Source organism: Cyprinodon tularosa, unplaced genomic scaffold, assembly GCF_016077235.1.
Source record: "Cyprinodon tularosa strain WSP-4 unplaced genomic scaffold, ASM1607723v1 ctg51, whole genome shotgun sequence".
Classification (NCBI taxonomy): Eukaryota; Metazoa; Chordata; class Actinopteri; order Cyprinodontiformes; family Cyprinodontidae; genus Cyprinodon; species Cyprinodon tularosa.
Genome location: NW_024039241.1, coordinates 3,397,554 through 3,420,968, shown reverse-complemented (window position 1 = coordinate 3,420,968; position 23,415 = coordinate 3,397,554). Strand labels below are relative to the sequence as shown.

General features: G+C 36.3%; 1 protein-coding gene across 1 annotated transcript; it reads left to right on the top strand.

Annotated features, from left to right (window-relative positions):
• The first annotated feature begins 11,014 nt into the window (after positions 1-11,014).
• Positions 11,015-23,131, top strand: LOC119795332. The gene is made up of 3 exons (XM_038303272.1): positions 11,015-11,233; positions 11,303-11,660; positions 22,907-23,131. The coding sequence occupies exons 1-3, from the start codon at positions 11,199-11,201 to the stop codon at positions 23,129-23,131; spliced, it is 618 nt and encodes a 205-aa protein (XP_038159200.1). The 5' UTR covers positions 11,015-11,198.
• The last annotated feature ends 284 nt before the right edge of the window (positions 23,132-23,415 follow it).

The following is a 23,415-nucleotide window of genomic DNA, read 5'->3' as shown; positions in this document are numbered from 1 at the left end:
TATGCCCTGAGATCAAACACTCAGCTGTTGTTTATTCAGGGAAGAAAGCCTTTATCTGCATAACTCTGAGTGCGTGGAATTTTTTTTACATAGAAACTGGAAGTTGACCTAGTTTTTATCCTTAAATGATTTAAAGTTGAAAATGAAAGAATTTGAAACGGCTTCAATTATCTGTCATCATTTTTACTTGATATGTTTTTTATGCATCTGTCATTTAATTTAATGTATTTCTGTTCAGTACGTAACTTAAATAAAGTTTAATAAAATAAATAATGAAATGTAAACAGTAGTGACATGGAAGTGATCCATTAATAATTAAAAGTTCTTAGAAAGTTATATTTAAAATAAAAAATGATGTATGATGATAAAAACACTCCCTGTAGATTTATGTTAAAGACCTTTTTAGTTGTGTTAATCACTAAACCACTACTGATATAGTGCAAAACAACAATATCCCGTATTGTCCGCCTGAATAAAATAAAAATAAAAATTTTGAGACTCAATTCACCACAAAAACATGATAAAGAAAGATTCCTGTGATGTAAAGCTGCAAAACAAGCTTCAGATTTCCCTAAATATTCTCCTTATGGCGTGACTACTGACACAAATACAGAGTTAATTCACTAAAAGATCTTGAATTTTAGACCCTGAACCCTGCAACTTTTTCAAACCTTGACCATTATCCTCTTCTTTAGGTTTGTCTTCAATTTTGTCTAGATTTTTTAAAATTGCTGCAATGATTACAACACCTGTTCTCAGAGGTCCATGATTCATACATTCCATGGAAACAAAGGTAAACTCTCCTATTAAACATTAACAGCCTCATTAACAATTTACATCAGTTACCCACTAACAGAACTATTTATCACTTCAAATCCAATGACTTTTCGCAATTCTGAGAGAGTTTGGTCTTGATAACAAGAACTGGACACAATGAGGCTGGAGCTCTCCCACTTTTTATCACCAAGCTTTAATTCAGATTTGACAAGCTGACTGAAACTCCCATGAAGGAGGGGGGGTTGATAGTCAGAGTGTTACTCTAGGAGTCCGGTTTCAGCAACTCTGGCTGAAGATAGGGAGTTTAAGCTGAGGTCAGTCAGCTTTCAGGGAGGGTTTCAACTAGAAGCATTATTAAAAACCGAAGGAGAAAAAACTAATTTTTAACGCTGCATTTCATGATAACTTTCATGTTTTTGATGAAACGATAGGGACCGTTTTTGGACAGAAAAGGCTAATCAAACAGTTTTTCCCTTTTATTATATTGATGTGGTTAAATTAAACTATTGCCTGATTCAACTTACAGCTTAGGATTTATCTAAATAAGATGATGTCAACGTAAGATTTCAATTGAAAACTTACCACATGGTAAGGGACACCAAAACATAAACATAAACCCCTCCAAACATCTGATGTTATTCAGACGTTGGTTTTTAAGCTAAATCTAGTTGGTCTGTCATAGTCTTGAATTAGTCCATAAATAGTTGTTTAAGAAGTGGCTGTGTTTGGTCGGTCTGATTTTGTCCCACTTTAGTCCAATAGCAAATATTGAAAAGATGTTGAAAACCCAGTTTTTAACATCTTTTTGACGATCTGAAAATTATGGCGTTCACTCTTCAACCAAATGTAGACGTCGCTCAGACGTAAATCATGTCGTCTTTTCAGTGTCTTTTCAACCATTTTTGCTCGACAGGATGATGAGCTAAATATACCACTGAGTTGTATCACTTTTATATTTAATCACAAGCGTAGTAAAGTAAAACGTAGGTAAAAAAGTAACAATGTTAGAGGTGTTGGTACACCTAAGCGTTCATCGTGGAGATTTATCATAAAATGCATAAATATTGATGTTTGGAATGCTTTTATTTTGTATTTGTTGCTTTTTATTGTATTTTTTGTGGAGGGGTTCAGCATTTCCAACATGATTAGATAGTCTTGCCATATCAGATCAGGTTCTTTCGTATAATTTCTGTGTATCTCTGTTCAGCTCTATTGGTGTTAATTGCTCTTTCTCCTGTGCTCACCTGTGATTGCTAAGCACACTCATGCCAATCACCTGTCTCAAAGGCAATTTATTACCTTCTTTGCTCTCAGTTGGGTTCTTCTGTTTCTCTTCCTTCATGTCTGATACCTACCTGAGGTTTGTTGTTTGTTTTAACTTTTTATTTTTCATTTACTAAATTTTTGTTTGTTTGCCATGCTGCTACAGAGACCCTGTTGGCTAGAGAGTCCAGATCAAAACCCTGAAAATCCTTACAATAACTACATGTTAAAAGTACATAATGGTCCCAATGTAATTTCCCATTGGGAACCTACTGTACTAGCACTAAGTTGCTAACTGGTTAGATGCTTCCGAGACACCAGCCACGATAAAACTTGCTTACAAACCTTCCGCCACAACAATCTTGCTCCATTGATAATCGTCCAATCTTATTCACTTTATTGACTCGTGTAAAGTCGGGCACTACTCGGGAGAATTCGGAAATGCAACTGTTGGAACAACCGCTTCCCCGCGACTTTAACAGCTTTTGGCATGCTTCTTATATTTAAATAGGCCCTACAGTAGCTGTTGAGTTGAGAGGAAACTGAAGAATCTGGGTTTAGTCCTGACTAGCTTTTACACTCAGCACGTTTTATCCAGTGGACTCAATATTATTAAATCAGCCCCACAGCATAACGGTACCACCACTATGTTCAGTTGATCTGAAGTTCAAAAACCTTAACATTATTTCATTTGAGTAATTAAGAGAGGTGTAACACTTTTGAACAGGACTTCTGTGTGTTTCCATACAAAAACGTTTAAAAATATTGGAAATGTATAAAAGCTCAGTGTTAATAATGAGAACAAAAGAGGCTTTATCAGCTTGGCATCCTGGCAATGCAAACATTTGTCACATTCCTGTGTGAAACCTCAGCTCAGCCACATCTCCAGAGTGACAGACTGCTCGATTTAGCCTGCTGAAAATAGATAATGATGTGTTATCACCAGCCATGGATGAACAGTATGTATCGGGGCCATTTCCTGGAAGTATACGTCAGAATGAAGAGCTCAGGCTTCCAGCTTGTTTCTTAAAGTTCTGGGGTCAATTTCAAAAACCAGGTTTACTTAAAACAGAAAGTTTTTTTAAACCTGAAATAGAGGATACTCTGAGTTTTCCATTTTACAAAGAGATTTTCCTCAACCTCTGTTTCAGTCAAAGAGGCGCAGGTGTTGTTCTATAAACTCAGTTTCCTCTGTCTCCACTCTCCTTACAACCAATCATGTTGTTTTATTAGTTTTTTGCATACAATAAAAAAAAAATCATTATTTAGGTCACTTAGTATGGAGGACCAACTCTGCCATATTTAAAAATATATACAGAAATTAATGAATGCTCAATAAATAAATAAGCATACAATTAATTGCCCCCAAATATACAATAAACAATAAATGTATGTAGAAATTAAATTATACAGTGAGACATAAACATATGAATCTCTTTTAATTCGCTTCTTTATTTATTCGCTAGAAGTTGACCCTTTAAGACACACCCCTTCTCATTTACATATGGAGGCAGAAATGCATACAGAAATGTAAAAAACACATGCAGAAATAAATAGCATTGAAGAAATAAATAGGGAAAAAAATGCAAAGCAAGAATAATATAGATAAAAATATTATCACGTGCACATAAATAAATACTTAAAAAATAAGTAATAAATAAAGCTGAAGATTATAATGGGCTAGGGTTGTCACGATACTAAACTTTTCAACCCGATACCGGTACTAAGTAAAATATTCGATACTCGATACCATTTTCGATACCACAAGAATAAAAACAAAGACTCTAAAATTCAACAGAAATATTTTCATTACTAAAAAAATAAAAGAAATAAATAAAAAAAACAATAAAAATAATATTTTGAGGTCATTTTCTGTGCACAATATTAAGCAAGCTTGATAAAAAAAACTTACAAAATTAAAATGAAGTGTTCCTTCCTTGGCTATGTTTTGCAGACATAAAAATGACACCCGCCAAACCAGTTAAACAAAAATAATTCTCAGCAGCTGCACCTGTTACAAAAAAAGTCTGAAACTTAAAAATGCACAGAACTATTCAATCACACAGTGTTCAGAAAGTGTATTTTCCACTATTCTGCACTTTAGATGGCTGTATCGATACTTTTAAAAACGAGTATTGTATCCGGATACAACGTTTCAGTATCGATACTTTTTTGAGTATCGATACTTTTGACAACCCTATAATGGACAATAAATTAAAAAAGTAATTGTTACAAAGGGTAATAAATAAAGAAGCTATTTAAAATTAATGTCCACATTTATGTCTCACTGTATCATTTCATTTCTGCCTACATTTATTGATTGTCTTTTTGGGGGCATTAATTGTATGCTTATATATTTATTGAGTATTTATTTCTGTATTTATTTTTAAATATGGCAGAGTTGGTTCTCCATAAGTTAGAGACATTAGGTTTAAAAAACAAACATTGCATGTCCTGTAGACGAGGATCCTATCAAAGAATGATCAGCATTTTTTCACAGAGAATTAAATATTTTATTATTCTACAACTCAGTTGACAGGATATGTGATTTATTTGTTTTTGATTCATTTAATATGTGTGATATGCAATTCATTTATTTTTTTTTCTTTTCTACATTACATGAACAACTACTGTTTTTTTTTCCAGATTAGACATAAATGCACTGAAAAAAAATCATTTTGGCTGCCTGTGACAGAAAGATGCACACATACTACACTGTAATCGCCAAGTTAAGTACATTCTTATATGTATTATTCTTGAAGTAAAATATTTTTATGAGAAAAAGCAGAAAGAAAAACACTACACAAATTTCCATTAGTACACCATAGCATCTATTAGGTTTAGTCTCAGTGGAAGGTTATGTTATGTTAACAAAATTATTATTAAGGTAACTAAAATCTATCTCAAAATATATTGTTATGAAAACTACAAGTTTTTGTCTAGCTGTAGTGTGATATAGAAAGAAAATATTCCATTTTCTTTTGAGTGGATCATTGTTTAAGTACATCCACAGGACCCTTTGAGGTGTCTGATTACCCAGTCTGATAAGCACAGGATGGGACGCAGCACTGTTGATCCTTCAGCTTTTGACTAACAGATTACAGGCATAAGAGGAAGAAATTTCAATGTTTTTGTTTGTCTGATTAATACAAATCAATAACTAAAAGCATATACCTTTCTTGTCACGTTTAAGATGTGTAAGAGCCATACTTATTATATTGCTGTGTTTTTACTGTATCATAATGAAAAAAAGCTTTTTCAACAATTATTTTTTAATAAACACTGACAAAAACAACTCGGTAATACAATATATTTTTGCTCTTAATAGGTATTGTCCATCAGTCTGTACCAATTTTCAAAAGTATTTACCTTCAGCTGTTACTTAGAGAGGCTCAGTTTGTCCACAGCAGCATTAATATCTCTATATTAATGCTTAATTAATATTCTCTGATTTTGTATTATTTGGTTATCCAACTTCTAACTTGATGTGGTCTGTGCTTTTTTTATCATAGTAGCTACATCTTGTCTGGCAATCTGCTCTGTGGTGATACCATCATAGAGGTAAGGAGTTAGACTACTTCAATCATAGGTGATAGAGTTGGGTCTGTTTTGCAGTGCTCAGTCCTGTTTTTCTCTTACACATAGCTAGGGGCTCAGCTTTTACTGTGGCTAACTTTATGTACACTATGAAAACTGACTCAGAGCTCATTTGCTTAACTGTTTATTTCCTAGATGGAGCCTAGCCTGGGTGCCATTCCGAACTTAGTCCCGCCCACAAGGTTTGAGGTCGGGAAGTTCGGTCTGGCATTGCTCAATAGTAGTGGGAGTATGCTCGCACAATATCTGGCGGGCCAATCAAATTGTCAGGGCGGGCTTTATACGATGATGGACAGATGATCAACCGTAACGTAATCAACCACGTGACCAAAGCACGCTTGGGTGACAACAACAATGGCTGCGGCTGGAGAGTTGAGGTGTGTAGATTCTGCTATTAGGTCTGTTCTAGAAGATATCAACAGCAAATTAATTTTAAAAGAGGAACAGAGAAAAGCGATCAAGGCATTTGTTAAAAAGAAAGATATTTTTGGCATCCTTCCTACGGGATTCGGCAAAAGTTTAATTTATCAGCTGGCTCCCTTGGTCATATGTCACGCACTCCGTTGCTCTTATTGGTTGTAGATCTATCCAATTGAGTGCAGAGGCATTTTTTTTCCTGGTTCGTTTGAAACACGCCCCATAATCACAGCTCTATGGAGCAGTATCAGACTCATATTCTGACTAGAATTGAGTCGGACTACGTCAGGCTAGATGGAGCCACCTACTGTATGAAGCCATTTCAGCATTTACTTTTCCTCAACATAAAAACATATATGGATCAGTGCTCCTATCTCCATTTTGTATGTCTGCTTTCAGACAGTGAATAGCAGAAGGTGGCTTACACTGACCCTGGTTCTGCTTGAGGTGTTTCCTGTCTTTTACACAATTTTAGCAAATGTCTACAGTCACTACACGTTCAGTCCAGGAGGTTTCCTTCATTTAAGAACTTTATCCAGTCCACGGTTTTGTAGAATTGTCTCTGTAAAAGTTCTTGTGATGACATGTGTACTGAATTTAAGCTTATTTTTTACATCATTTGCAAGACCATTGTGTTGCAGGTGTTGCTGTTTGGAAGGTTTGGGAGTAGAACTGAGAGTTTGGGAGAATTCATCTGGAGGCTAATCTACCCAGCTCCTGGGTTTCCTGTAGACCAAGCTGACTTAAGGATCGATGGAGGGAGGGACAGACTGATGGACGGATGACTGGATTACTTTTTTTGTTTCAATAATTTAAAACAAACCCTAAGATGTCCTGCTATATTGGGGGTATTTTTCATGTTCCTCAATGGCGTTGCAGTCAAAGGCTCCCGCACCAACCTGCAGATTATCGGACTTGCATTTAATATTCTACAATCCAGCAAAAGGACAAAATATTGATGACAGACCATTCATTATAAACATTAAAAGTTCCTTCATTGAAAAGAGTACATTTGTTGTATGTTCATTCAACTTGAGCAATCTTCAACTTTGTTGCTGCATTCTCTGTTATCATCATACACACATGCTGTGCTTTCTGATAAAGAAGACACAGATAATCTGAACTGTGTTTGTTTAAAATGAAAATAAACTTCAAGGTTTGCAGCGAATCTTCTAAGGATGAGAAAGAAAGCAGCTTGGACATGAAGATTACAGCATGTTATTGTGTCAAAAAGGTGTGGCGAAATTAGTGTTATATCACTGTAATGGCCTTGAGAGGACATAAATCTGTTCTCAGACTCTCTTCAGACAGCTGAGGATGATATAGAGGAGTTCAGAAGGCCATGAGCTGTCCTTATGAGCTGAGTGGTGACAGATGAAATAACAGCAGATGACAGGTTGACGTTGGCTCATTCCTCTGCCCGTGACTGAATGCATCTTCTCTCACACTGAACATGCTGAGCAATATTTGTAGGCAATGCTATAATCAGATTTAATATGCTCTGCTGAACAAAACTGAATCAATGTATTTGCAGATGCCAGAGAATGGCTTTTAATAAAATCTGTTGTTTTTATTTTAGTCTACAGATGGGCAATCTGTTTCTGAGTCTTCTGCTCTGACTGTCAGTGGGGGTCATGGCCTTTCACCTCAGCTGGATACCTTTTCTTGTTGGAGGAATGCTCCCTGCTGTTGTTGTTGTGCATTAGAGGAAAAAAAGCATTGTCAGGGGAGGCAGCCATATGTCTTTCAAAGTCTCCACCCAGAAAACAATGAATTAGCTCCATAATTATCTGCTTTACTCCTGACAGAATTGATTTCCTGGTGAAATGACATCAGTTGTCAGATGCGCAACAGATTTACGTAAGGGAGCTCCAGTGACCTCTGACCTCTGCTGATGAATGCATTTAACCTGATGATCCAAACAGGCCTCTTGTCCCTGCAATCTGCAGATAAATAATAGGCAGAGGGGATGAGAGGGAGGACTACTTGTTTTCAGTGTGAGTTGTTGGATATGGTTAAAGGTGGTAATTACTTATATGTACTCAGTTACATTTAGTTGAGTAATCAATAAAATGCTTTAACTGTAGCTTTACAATTATCTATTTAACTGTACATCTATTGACACAGTATATTTACCCTAAATCTTCATCTCTGGTGTTATTCTGATTTTACTTTAACAATGCCCAATTTTAGGCTATCAAGTAATATTAAGTAAAGTTGTGGTTTACTTAAGATTATTAGATATTTGTTAATTAGAGGAGTATTTTTGTTTTTATTAAGATATTATTTATGTATTCATATCTTGACAAGTGACATATAAATGATTTTGTTATTGCACCATCAATCATCAATAATAATCACCAATGATTATGATCTGTTCATCTTATTACAAGCAAGGAGGAAATACACAAGTCAAGTACTGAGAACACCTGAGTTAAAAAAAATCCAACTTTTCTGAAAAGAAATAAAAAAAATTGTTAAACATTTAGTCTTTTAATTTAATGTAAATATTAACATTATTAGCCTCGGACAAGACTAATAATTGAGAAACACCGTTTACTTAAACTTGAAAGATTGGTTAGAAAACAAATAAAATAGGATTTCTATTTACTGGAATTTTTAGCAAAAGAATATGAATAAAATGAGGGATGAAAACCATTTCGTATCATATATAGACATTAGAAAAGTTATGACAGAGATGTATAAAACCACAGGTTATATATTGGTGTCAAATATGTAGCTTCTTAGTTTAAAATGAAATTGAGGAGGCTGCAGTTCTCTTCTTATAAAAGCAGACAGAAATGACAGGCCAGCTGCAGAAGATTCACACGGTTTCCGGCAGATACAATCTGATTTTAAGCTCGTGTTTCTTAAAGGCACCTCTAACAAGCCAATATTTTTTTTTTTTTTTTGAAAAAAGTGACCAAAAAAAATCAGACAGAAACACTATATCTAATCCTATAATACTCAGGTTCTGTGTCTGCTTTGACAAGTTCTTTATGAATGTCTGAGCAAGTTTTATGAGAGCTTAAAGCTGCCATATAAAGTCTTTTCATGCAACAAAATACCACCACCCCATTAACTTCATGCTTTTTCTGTTTTACACTCCTGTCAACACTGTCCAGCAGTGAATAATTTAGGATAGGCACGGTTTGGCATGCATTAAGGGAGTCATTTCTCTCCCCCCTGGTACATCTAACTCCTGCACTGTAGTGTCAGTGAGAGTCATAACCTCGTCATGAATAAAACATCTCTCCGTCTTTCGCCAGAGGAAAGCTTACATTACTGCAGTCGCATGCCAGCTGGGCCAATTTAACAGTGTATATTAATGGATTTATTTCAAAGAAACTAAAATTATGTTCATAATTGTACAGTGGACATAAATTATAGATGGATCATAACTTTTGAGTAAAAAAAACAACAACTGAAAAGTAAAGTATTCATTTATCTTAAGCCCTTCTGAAGTAATACTATGCGGCTCAGCCTTTCATTGCAATTAACACTGCAGGTTTGAGAGGGTATTTCACTACCAGGTCTGCAAAGCTAGACACCTTCATTGTGGGCCATACAGTACTTCTCTGTAAAACTATAGTTGAAGACCATCTTGGTAGAGCTGTAATTGTGACACACTCTAACTTTGTCAGTTTTTAAATGCTTAGTAATCTATGACCTATATTTGCTTTAAACATTTCGACAACTATCTCCCTGATCTCCCTGCTGTGTTTCTTCTTTGTGATCCTGTTCATTAACAAATGCTCTAAAACCAACCTTGGGAACTTCAACAGAGCAGCTGGATTTCTACTGAGATTAAATTACATTCATTTTTCAAAGAGGTTCTATAGTTGTATGTAGTATGATTAAGGGTATGTCAAGGCCTCAATGATTTTTGTCGAATTCACAAAAACTAACATTGTATACAGATTTTGGACACACCTGTAGATTAGATTTTCATTTAATCTTTGCATTTAAAGAATTCACTTTATTGTAGGTGGTAATGGTTGGCCTGCAGGCCCTGCTGATGGTTCCAGTAACAAAATATGAGACTGAACCAGGAGATCTCTGTTAGCACTGGGATAATGTGTCAGTGTCAACAGATACAAAGGCTGTCACTGAGACCGTGGGTGGGAGAAGAGGGAAAAAAGATAAAGTGTGCTGTAAAACCCTACACTGGTGAAAGAGCAATTATAAGCTCTTTGCTGTAAAGAAAGCGATTAACAGTTGAGGAGTCTACGAACCCAAGAACTGTCTGGTATTCCCAGTTTAACCAGGAAGACTCCTAAATGATCCTTTGTGGCAGTCAGAGTTTAACTCTCAGTTTATAACTCTTCACTTTCTGAGCTGGACAGCAGCCATTCTATTGTTAATGGATGATTATTGGTTTGTCTTTTTGTTAACCATTAGATCTGGAGTCCATATTTCTGTCACATAGTCAAGAGGAGATAAGCATAGCCTTGAAGGAGTTTTGAGCTCAGAGGAGTTTGAAGGAAGTCCGCCGGATTATACAGGAAATGTGTAAAACGAGCCGCTGCACAAACAGGAAGTGAGTGATGGATGGCAGCTTTTGTTGCAGAGGAAGGAGGGAATTGCTCGACAGTCTCTCAATCACTTCAGCACATGGCTAAGTTGTTAGAAATCTCTCAAGCTGTTTCTCTGCAGGAAAGAGACTTTAAATGTCCAATTTAAGGGCAGATGGGCAATTAGTAGTTTGTTTTCTTGACTGATTGAACTTTTGTGTTTTGTTTTTCTTTCCTAATTGTGCTTTTTTATCACTTAAAATATATCTCCCTGAATGGGATATGAAACAACAATCGAATCACACCAGTAAGTTTTTATCTTCTAGTTAAACCGAAAAGTTTACATAGGCTTTTTAAAAAGGCTCACGTTTTTTATGTCACTGTCAGTTATGAAATAAGAATAACCTTTTCTTTTGCTATTTTATATCTGCTAGAATGACAAACAAAGTAATTTGTTAAATGACAGAATGAATTAATAAAAAACTTAAATCATGATCATTATGCTTTTAAGCAATTCCTTAATGTCGAGATGATGACATCATGTCTTTGTAAGCTTTTGATAGGTTTATTGACAACAACTGAGACACATCTGTGGTGACATTCGTAAAACACTACCTCTTTGTGTAAAAAATGGGAAAGCTAAAAGAAACCAGCCAAAATATCAGGTAGAGAATCCTAGATTCGCACATGTCAGTTCACCTTAGACTTTACCTACTGACGAAATCTCTCCACAGGGGAAGCCATCTCCTCTGCTCTTCACCTGAGCCTGGCACACCTGGAGTAGAAAATCACAAACTTGCGGATGCTGTTTTTGGACTTCAGTTCACCTTTCTGTCTTTCAACACCATCATCCCACTGCATCTGATAAGGAAACTGGAACAGCTGGGCTTCAATACACCGCTCTGCAATTGGCCTCTAGACTTCCTCACCAACAGATCTCAGTCAATCCAGGTCGGACACAACACCTCTGATGTCATCACCCTGAGCACAGGTTCCCCTCAGGGCTGCGTCCTGATCCCCCTGCTGTTCACCTTGATGACACAGGTGGTGGGCCTCATCAGTAATGACAATGACCAGGACTACAGAGAGGAGGTGGAGCAGCTGGTGGACTGGTGCAGAGATAACAGCCTGATACTGAAGGTGGAGAAGACGAAGGAGATCATCTTGGACTTCAGAAAGAACCGGCCTAACCACGCCCCATTGGTCATCAGCAGCTCAGCTGTAGAGGTGGTCAACAGCACCAAATTGCAGGGGGTGCAAATCACAGACACCCTCACCTGGACTGTAAACACCACCTCACTTGTCAAAAGGACACAGAAGTGCATGTACTATCTGCAGAAGATGAGAGCCCGCCTGCCCCCACAACCTTCTACAGAAGCGCCACAGAGAGTGTTCTGACCAGTTGTCTCACTGTGTGGTGTGGAGGCTGCAGCGCTTCAGACTAGAAGAAGGTGAGAAGAGTAGTGAGAACTCCTGAGAAGATCATCTTCCCTCCATAAAAGACATCTCATCCCAGGGCTGCGTGTCCCGAGCACATAGCATTATAAATTACCCCTCACACCCCCACCATGGACTGTTCTCCCTGCTGCCCTCTGGGACGGCCTTCAAAGCATCCAATGCAGGTCTTGCAGATTCCGAACCAACTTCTTCCCCACCGACATCAGATAGCTGAACTGTTGAGAAAACTATAAATCATGACACAGACTCGAACTGATAACACCGAACCAAAACACTGCATAATTACACCATATATATTTAATGTTCTGAACTTCCATGTCAATGCGTTTTCTTTTTTCTTACAATAAAAGTTGTTGAAGTCTAAGTCTAATTCACCCTTGTGTACAGTTTTTAATTGAATCAAGGTGCAATATTCACCTGTTGAAACATTTATAAGCAAGTATAAACACCAAGAGGCTGTCCAGCCACCATACCGTTCAGGAAGGAGAGGAGTTCTGCATCCCTGAGATAAATTTGCTTTGGTCCAAAATGTTGCAACCAAAGAGCAAAAGTAAAGACCTTGGCTTCTGTCTGTAGCTGGTAATGTCTATCATTATCCACAGCTAAACGAGTGCTTGAATGACATTGGCCAAAAGGCTTAAGAAGAAGAAGTTGAAAGGAAACCGCTACTCCAAGAGAAATTCATAAAATCTACATTACCGGTACATTTTGCAGATCTACACAGGGACAACAGTATTACTTTTTGGAGACAAATCTGTCATATGTGACAGAGAGGGGAAAAGGCTTATGTGTCTTTTATATAAATAGAATTTTAAATCCTCCTTCTCACATATAAAGCCTTAAATGGCCAAGCTCCATCTTATATCAGAGATCTGATTGCTCCTTAAATCTCCAACTGAACACTTTGCTCTCAATCTGCAGGTTTACTAGCAGTTCCTAGAATTTCTAAAAGTAGAATGGGAGGCAGATCTCTTTAGTTATCAGGCTCCTCTCCTATGAAACAACTACCAGTTTTAGTCGGTGAGGCGGACACCCTGTCTACTTTTAAGGGTTGGCTTAAAACTTTCCTTTTTGATAAAGCTTATAGTTAGAGTGGCTCAGGTTATCCTGATCTATCTCTATAGTTATGCTGCTTTAGGCTTAGACTTCTGGAGGACATAGGGACTCCTTTTTCATCATTCTGCTTCATTCTATCTCTATTGTCCCACTCTGCAGAATCTGTTACTTCAATCTCTAATGTTACACTCTCTCTGCTTTTTCTCATAGGAGCTTCACTTCGTCTGTTCCTGTTTGGCGGTGACACCATCTTGGAGAGAATTATCAGCTGTGCTGCTGCCATCAGCAACTTTGGTTATATATGTTTGAGATCGGCCTGTTTTTCAGTGTAGTCCTGTTTCTCTGACTGTGACTGGCTGGATGTGCTGTCTTCATCCTCTGATGTGGGAGCTGGCTCGGAGCTCATCTGCCTGGCTGCGTGTTTCTTGGACGGGGCCGCCTTTTGCAGTTGCCTTTTGTATCTCTGCTTTTTCCTCTCCACTGTCACTATATGCAGGGTTAGTGTGAGGGTTTGCCTTTGAGTCAATGAGTCGATGCAATCAACCGGTTTTCCTTAGATAGTAAACTTTGAATCAATTTGACTGTATGAGCTGGTGAACTGTAAAGTGCCTTGATATAAATAAACTGAATTGAATTAAATTGATATAAACTTCTGGTTTCAACTGTACATAAAGGGGATTTTCAATTATCTTTATATTACCGTAATCATATCAAATTCAGCAACTGTTTGCTTTTTTTTCTGTTTAAAAACATTGTTTCTTATTGATTGCAAATGTTATTAGCATACAACTATAAATACAAAGCTTAAATGTTGCAGAAAATATTTAGTCAAAATCTTAAAGCATAAAGAACTAAGGTCAGAGGAGACAAGGTTGTAACAAACAGAAAATCCCCTTGCAGGAACCATAGATACAATGACCAGTATTTAAATACAGTATCTGTTGCACAGAGAGAATAATCTGTATTTTACCTTATATTGATATATATTCAGTTTAATAAATCAAAGAGACTCAATGTTCTGTGTGCAGATATCAGATTGTGATGAGTTGTCCTAAAAAGGCCGATATTTTACTACTTCTATAGTTTCAAACACAAGACATGTACTGTAAGTTTTGTTTCTCACCATATGTCATTTATTTGAACATTTTGTGATAAAATGTGAAATATTAAAAGAAAAAAAACATCAACCGAAACTTCATAGAGGTTACTGCATGGATAGAGTTTTCACAATGGTGAAGATTATGGGATAAAAGTATGGAGATGTATGTCTTCAGTCAGCCCCTCCTTCACTTTATTTTGGATTTGAAATTATATTAGATTAAACAGTTTGCAATAAATCATGTCTAATTTTGTTAATCCTGCTTTATAAGGCTTGTAAGAGAAAAAATTATTTTACTAAGTTGAAATTCTGACATATCTTAGAGCAATCCTCTGCAGTCCTGGGTGGTCCCACCTGTGCTCCAGTATCAACAGGTGGAGACACATTTTCTGTTCTTCCTACATCTGCTGCAGTCCTCCTCTGTCAGCAGGAGTTAAATATTGAACTGTTCTTTGTGTGTTTAAACTGCATATTATCCTTTTACCCTTTAAAATCCATCTAATCAGTATTTCGCAGTCAAAATCTTCTGTTTGTTTGTTTGTTTGATCCATGAACTGAGAAAACCACTGATGTTTTGTTGTACATTTCTTCTCAAGAAAGAATTACAAACTTTAAAAACAGCAATTGTGACTTAAGTATCATGCCATGACGAGTTACTTACATTTAGGTCCAGGATCCTCATTAAGATTGACTTCATGGATTGCACCTATAAACCTCTCTGACATGTTTTGCTTTTATCTATATGGCATCTTAATAACTTTATATATATATATATATACTTACATATATATATATATATATATATATATATATATATATATATATGTAAGTATATATATATATATATATATATACTTACATATATATATATATATATATATATATATATATATATGTAAGTATATATATATATATATATATACTTACATATATATATATATATATATATATATATATATATATATATATATACATATATATATATATATATATATATATATATATATATATATATATACACACACATATATATATATATATATATATATATATATATATATATATATATATATATATATATATATATATATATATATATATATATATATATATATACATATTTATCAACAGTCTTATAAAGACTGTTGATAAATATTTAGCTTCATTCTTCATTCTCAGTCTATTGTCATTCAGATACACGATAACAGAGATTGATTTTTAAAAATAGCTTGATTCTAATTACTGGTTTCTTTCTAATCAGAATTAGGTGAGAACTACAGTATCCTTCATTGCAAATAATAGTATTAAAAAAGCTCAAAAGCATTTGTGTTTGCTGTTTGTTTTTCTAAATATAAATATATGCAGATCATATATATTTATTTGTATCTATGACATATGTCAGTTTGGATGCCACTTTTCCAAATCTTTGTTTTTTGTAAAAGTTCTGACCTGCAGAAAACAATCTGAGCCGATTCTGAATTGTCTGCAAGTATTAAGATATACAGGAACAGCACCTAAATTATCTTCTTTTAGCCTACTTATTGTGAGCTGACTTTAATTATTGATTTTAGGATTAAAGATTTTGCAGCATCTAAGAGAACAGTCCTTTTGAAACATTGTTCAAACATAATTTTAAAGCAAAAGCCAAATCAGTATGAGTTGGGATTATAAAGTGTGGTTTAATAGCATGTGAGGCCCACAGGATCCTTTTTCTTCCATCAGCATTTGAGGTCTGGTGAAAAACCTGCCCACAGCTCAGTGATCAGTTCATTTTTTCAACTTCTTTTTTTTTTTTTATATCTTCCTTATCCTTTTAAAAAAAATGCTAATCACAACTTGTTGAATGACATAAATAGCCTACAAAATGCCGCAAAGGATTTGTATTTTTGCAACAACACTTTAAGCTTGAATGTTTTTTATTAATAAGGAAAAAAACATTTGGAAGTACTCATTTATAAAAACACGGCTACATTCAGATTTCAAACAGTTGAAGAAATCCTGTTTCTGTTACTGAGTTTTTTTTCCTATAAAATACAAACAGAAAATAATTTACCCAAAGAAAACTCAGGGAATAGTTTGCCTTTTCTTTAAATGAGATCCTTCTTTGTTTTGATAAAACATTATAATTTCAGTTTACTGTTTAGCAGGCAAAAAAAAAATTTTTATGTATTTATTTCTTATTAATTTTATTTTCCAGAGAAATATTGAACTTCTTTAGTTTTCATGAAGATATAATTGGACAATTTTTGCCTACATTGCAAAATATTTTAATGCCACTATTATTTCCCCTTAAGGCTGCCAAGTTCCTCAAGTCAAGCATGTTCAAACATGGGCTAATTGTTAAAAACACAATAAAAATCAACTTCTTCATATTTTTTAGAGCCTTCCTGTTATCTTCAGTATTCCCTACTCTCACTTGTCTACTTGCAGATGCAATAAACCACAAAAAGCTTGATATGGAAAAAACACTGGTGCTTTTATTGTCCCTTCCTCTGATTTTTTACACTATCTTGAAAACAGCTGACTTTAATTCTTTCCCAATCAATACTAGTGTCTTGAACAAACTGGGTTGTTGTAACTATTTAGCACCGTCAGTCAATAATTGACTCATCCTCAGGGTTCAAATTCTTCCAAACAGAAGTTTTGCCTAACTTCCAGTTTTTATGTATAGTTTTTTTTTTTTTATCTGAATCTGCTCAGGTTACCCAGACACCTAATTTGAGTCTCTGCATTTGTTAATGAAGTCTTTTTTTTAGGGCACATATTTTTGTTAGAAAATCTTCCACAATTTGTAATGCTTTGTCATGTAATTTAAACTTTAACGAGATAAATAAAAAAGCCCTCTTTTTGATAATTCCATATTTCTGTTTTATTTTGAAAATCTTCCAACATAATATCCAGTAGAAAGGATAGGGTAGATATTCATAAGTGAAATCTTCAGTATTGGTTCGTTGTTGCAAAATATTTCACAAAAAAAGGCTTTTTATGAAAATAATATATATCCTTAGAAAAAAAAACAACAACCCTGCTTTCAGTGTGAAGTGAACCAACCAACAATTTCGCTCTCTTAACCTGTCATGTCCAAGATGCATGGGCGTAGGTTTGCATAGGGACCATAGGGACATGTCCCTACCAAAATTTTGGACTGACCCATTTGTCCCTACCAATAATTGGATGTGAACAACATATAATTTACTATACAGCAGCCGCTTCTTTTCCTCTCGCAGCTTCTCTGCCTGGTAGCTGCAGCTGCCTGCTCTTTCCTGTCCCTTTCACATAGCAGCGCATCAACTGTGCTGCGCGGTTTAACTCTCTGATTATTCTGCCTTAAGTTCCGCCTTCTCTCTTTCTGATCGCGTGTTTTCTAGTCTGTATGTGCGCGCACGCGGGTGCTTGGAGCGTGAAAAAAAAGACGCTAAAATAAATTAATATTGGGCTACGAAACTAGTCCAAATTAAAAAAAAACTTATTATCTACGCTAAAACAGGCGAAAGCTTCTGATTGGAGTTCTGTAAAGAAGCAGGAGAGAGTTTTTTGATTTGTGGAACTTGAGAAATGTAAGTTAACAACGTTAGGATTTCTGTTATTTTATCTTTTAATATAGCCAAAGGTTCCTTAAAGAAGATCTTTTATGAAATGAAACCAGGTGAAACAGAAACGTTTAAACGTTTCCTTTGGAGGAGTTCTGGATGGAGAATATTGACAGACAAAAACTTTTTTTTTTTACTTCTTAAATGCAAAATGTTTACATATTTTTTACAAGCTTAGTATAATTCCTGCTCTAAGTGAGTCGCTCTGTCGGCTAAAGGCACATTTTAGTGGCCCTATACTCCAGTTAACAATTAATCAATTACTAAATTAGTTCACGATTATTTAAATAATTTGTTAATATGATTAATTGTTTCAGCCATAGATAAAATACATGAAATTAGCTACACAGAGTAACTACAGCCCAGATCCAAAGAGAGCATATTAGATAAAAAAAAAATAACATTGGGTTTTACCTCTGTTTACCTCTGCACAATTCTATATCTTCAGAAGAAAACACAGGATAAATCCACATATTATAGACTATATTTGGTTAAACAGACACTGTCTTAGTCGCAGGTAAATTTAAATGCAATCCTTTTCAAAGTGGAAAAAGTCCTAATTCCACATTCAGAGCCAGTGATGCTTTAAATATTGATAAACAGCATCTAGTGCATGTAGTGCTTATAAGATTTGTATTAATGTAGCAAGAAATGCTGCTGTTCTCTTTAAACAAAATGAGCCCTGAAGCTCACATTAAGCATAAAAAAGAGCATGCATATTTTTGCAAAGGACCAATGAAACTGAAGAATAGTGTCCCTACCAAAGTTGAAATCAAACCTACGCCCTTGCCAAGATGGCAGTTTATATCAAACAATGCTGCAGTGCAAATAAAGCCTATTACGGTGAGCAGCATAATCATTTTCAGCGCATCTGCTGAGCTGCTGAGGCTGATGCACAGCTATGGTGTCTCTGACACAGAGCATGATGTATGTGCATGCCTCGACAGTCTGCCTATAATCAGCATCCTGGCTGCAGGAGATAAGGTTCAGCTGTTCAGTCAAGCTGCTGCTGCTGGATTTCTGCCCGGAGACTTCAGGAATAGCAGATTTAACTCTTCAGCATATGATCTAAATCAAGTCATGATTGGAAAAAAAATTATTTATTAAGTTTACTCAGCTATTTGGGTCTGTGATTGGCTTCTACAGGATCACTGTCTCAATATAAGGGGCTTCTGCAACTTAAATCTAAGATCAGTAACAATACAATGGATAGGTTACAAAATGCAAGCTGCTCTGCCTGAAAAACTAAAAATATCTAAACCAAACATAATATTTTTTAAAAGAAAACTAGTCTTGACTTGATTTGTAGGACACTGTTTATCTAACTGGTATTTATTCTTTCCTGATGCTTTTCTTTGTCATTTATGGCCCGGAAATCAATTTACATAGTCCCAAATTTGCTTTATGTAATAACAGATCCGCACTCTGTTCATGTTTACAGGGGTAATTTAGATTTCTTGTGTTGTCGTCCATTCATAGCCATGTAGTTGGTGGCCAGTCTGTGGGGATAAGAATCACTCCTTCCTTATGACTCAATAATAAAGAGCAGCTACAGATAATGGATGAATATGAAAAGTAAAAACTATATTACAAGACTCTCCGTCTATAAAATTGGTATCTATCCACTTATCATCTATTTTCCATTGAGTTGTGAATGGTGGTGCCTTTCTCAAGCATTCAGTGGATAAGAGGTGCAGTACACCCAGGACAGGTCACCAGTTTATAAGGAAATACTGGATTCCCATTTATCTATGTCAACCTCAGATCGATGTTTCTGAACTGTAGTAGTATCCACATACAATAGAGAACATGAAAACTCCACACAGAAAGACACCAGGATTCAAACCTTGAAGCTGCAACATAACCTGCTATTCAATATATTTTTTTGTCTTCCCTGAGTCGGAATAAATAGCCTATAATAATACCAAGCAAAAAATTATATGCAAAACATTACATTGATAAATGGATTTTATACGTATAACATATTCATTAACATTTAGAGTTGATAACTCTCATTTTCATAATGATTTTGATAACATTGTCATTTTTTCATTAAAATGATGAAAGTCACTATCATTATTTTATATAATCTAAAATTAGTCTTTTTAAGAGGTTATGATTCAAATTTTCATCAAGAAGAAGAAAAATACATTAATATTGTGTCAGTAAAGGAACTGGAAAAAGCATGTTAAGAACATTTAAGGCTGTGGGAGTCATTATGATCCCACAGGCGCAAGCATGCAGTAACAGGAGGTTTCCTACAATTACCTTGTTATGGTTTAACCTATTTTTACTGACAAGGACCTCATTAACATATACAGTGTCCTCTTACATGGAAATTTCTTTTGCAAAAAAAAAAGAAGAAAAAACTCCAATAAAAAGAATTAAACTTTGATTTAAAGTAAAAGACCTTGTAAGCACAGTGGTTGGGTAAACAGGAATTCCATGAAAAATGTGTTCATGAGAAGCAGTAAATTCGCATTTTCTGTCTCTGGTTTGAAAAGTGTTCTCCTAAAGAGAGCATGATGGCATATATATGTGCAGGCCGAAGCAATAATCTTTTAGAAATGTAAAGCAGATGCTGATGGAGTGATATGTAGAAACGATGCAGAGGAAAACTCACCTACATTAAAGTAGCAGTGAGAAAAATTTCTTTACACCAATAACAACTCTGTAAATGAGCTTTAGCCATTGAAAACAGTAATTTCTTTAAATGGCTGTAATTGTAATTCGTTTTAATAACTTCTATTCTCCGATGTATCACTGCTTTAGCATCATGTCAGGGATTATTCCTAGAACAAACAAAGCCCCACTATTTAAAAATCATCTCGGCGACATTTTCCACCATAAATCAAACCCCAAACTCCTTAGTCAGGGAAAATACTCTCCATGTGGAAGTTCTACTACGTTGCATCAGCCAAGAGGATGAAAAAAATGTTTAAAGCATCCAAAAAGGGGTCTGAGTGGATGTTTGAGCCATAGCTTCGAGTTTACGATCCCACAGACACGATTGTGTTGGAACATGTGGTTTTGATCGGCTCACGTGCAAGGCCGAGGCTAGTTAAGGCACCAGTGCACAACCATTACTCACTAAACTGCAGCAATGAGAACCACATGTCAGTTTTCAACTCAGAATGCTCTGATCCCTGTCCCTGGTTTTAGTCATGTCCCGTTCCCAAGCGCCGAACAATGTATTCATTTAACCTTTTCAAGTTGCTCTGAAAACATGGAGCTCCTCCCAAATAAAGGCCTTCACAGTGGATTAAAAGGCATGTAGAGGAGCCTCCTAATACAAAGATCTAACCAAAACTAAAAAAATAACAATCAGAAAGTCATAAATAACAATAAGAAAATATTATTCTTAAGAAACAGGAACATATAGAGTAAAAACTGAGCTGTGGCTGAATTATTAGCAGCTCAGCTCGCTACACCAACCCCATCATTAACTGATGTTGGTAGAATCTTGTATATGGGACCAACAGACATACATTTGCATGATAAAGATTGTCTAACTAAATAAAGAACTAAAATGGGACATTTAAAATAAAAGCAATGGACCTCTTCCTGTAAGAAAATAGAGTGTCAAAAGGTTTGCTCTAATTAAATGATGAAGGCAGACAACTGTTGTGTTTGCTGGTTATATTGGTTCCTGATGTGTTTGCAGATATAAAAAGAACATGGATATCAGCCTGAAGAGAGATGGAACAACAATGGCTGGACTGATAACACTGAAGTGGTTCTTTATGGTTCTGGGACCCAGATACAGAATATCAAAAAACCCTCAAACGTTGAAATGAAGCTAATGTTCTCAATAAAGCAAAGTGGCTGAGGCATCATGGGAAATTTCTCATACTTTGGTATCAGACCTAATCGCACACCATGGATCAGGAATAATCTAGAACAGCGGTCCCCAACCACCGGGCCGCGGACCGGTACCGATCATTTGATACCAGTAGTGATAGATGTGGCAATCCCAAGCGACAGCAACATCAAGAAGAAAGAACACGAGAAGCTTGAGAAATACCAAGGGCTGAAAGAGGAGCTAGAAAAGATGTGGAAAGTAAGAGCAGCAGTGGTGCCAGTGGTAATTGGAGCACTTGGGGCTGTGACCCCCAAACTGGGAGAGTGGCTACAGCAGATTCCAGGTAAAACATCAAAGGTCTCTGTCCAGAAGAGCGCAGTCCTAGGAACAGCTAAGATACTGCACAGAACCCTCAAACTCCCAGGCCTCTGGTAGAGGACCCGAGCTTGAGGATGACACATACCACCCCACGAGCGGTGAGAAAACAGTTTGGTTTTTATATATATATATATATATATATATATATATATATATATATATATATATATATATATATATATATTATATTATATTTAAATTTTATAATTTTATTTTATTTTTTGTATGTCTTAAATTAAGACCCTTAATCAAGGTCTTTGGGATGGTGGGGCAGTGCCCTAGAGCCTCCATTGGTTAGCCGCCACTGCCTAGAAGACTTTTAGAAGACCCTGCTCTGCTATGTTTAAAATTGGGGAAATAGTCTAATCTAAATATAAAATCCTTTGTCCATCAGTGACAGTGTAATGAGCCAGATGACACGTACACTCTAGGGACGGCGCAAGATAAGAGGCGCTGTTTAGACGGCAACTGCTGAAACACGTTCATAATTTCACTATGGCAGGTGGAGGCTTCCAGGCCAGTGCTTACCAAGCATTGGTTAAAGATTGATTATCTTTTATGAGTGTGTAACCCACTAAGAAACCAGCAGTGCTTTGCATCATTAAGAATTTCTTCATTGGGCTACACACTGATAAGTATCAGAAGGTTTTCTATGGCTTAAATTAAGAAGAGCCGTTAATAGAGTGAAACAAACTTTATTGTCATTTGTCCTTGTATGCACGGAATGGGCTCAAGGTGGGCTCTCTCATCCTCCACAGGAAGTACAAGCAGTTCTGTGCCCTCTTGATCTGTGAGGTGGTGTTTACAGACTAGGGGAAGTTTTTTGTGATGTGCAACCCCAGCAATTTGGTGCTACTGACCACCTCCACGGCTGAGCTGTTGATGAGCAGTGGAGCTTGGCTAAGCTTGTTCTTCCTGAAGTTGACAACGGTCTCCTTTGACTTATCCACATCAGGTTGTTGTTTCTGCACCAGCCCACCAGCTGCTCCACCTCCTCTCTGTTGCCCAGGTCATTTTTGTCTCTGATGAGGCCACCACCTCAGTTCAGGAACAGCATCCAAACCTTGGATGTTCTTCTCCTCCCGGTGTGCCAGGCTCAGTAGTGGTAGCGGAGGAGATGGCCTCCTCACAGGAACGATTCAGCTGGCAGGCAAACTCCAATGCGGGGGGGGGGGGGTAGTCTGGAGACGATGTGTTCTTTCACCAGCCTTTTGAAGCACCTCATGGGAGTCAGTGCAACAGGCCGGTAGGCTTCTTAGGAACCGGAATGATGGAGGCTGACTTGAAGCATAGTGGCACTGTGGCTTGGTCCAGCAAGGTGTAAAAAATGTCTGTGGGGACACCAGCCAGCTGACCTACTCACTCCTTGAACACCCGCCTAGTTACATTGTCTAGGCCTGGGGCTTTTCGTGAGTTGACTCTTCTCAGTCTTCACCATCTTGGCTGCCATCCAGGCAGAATGCC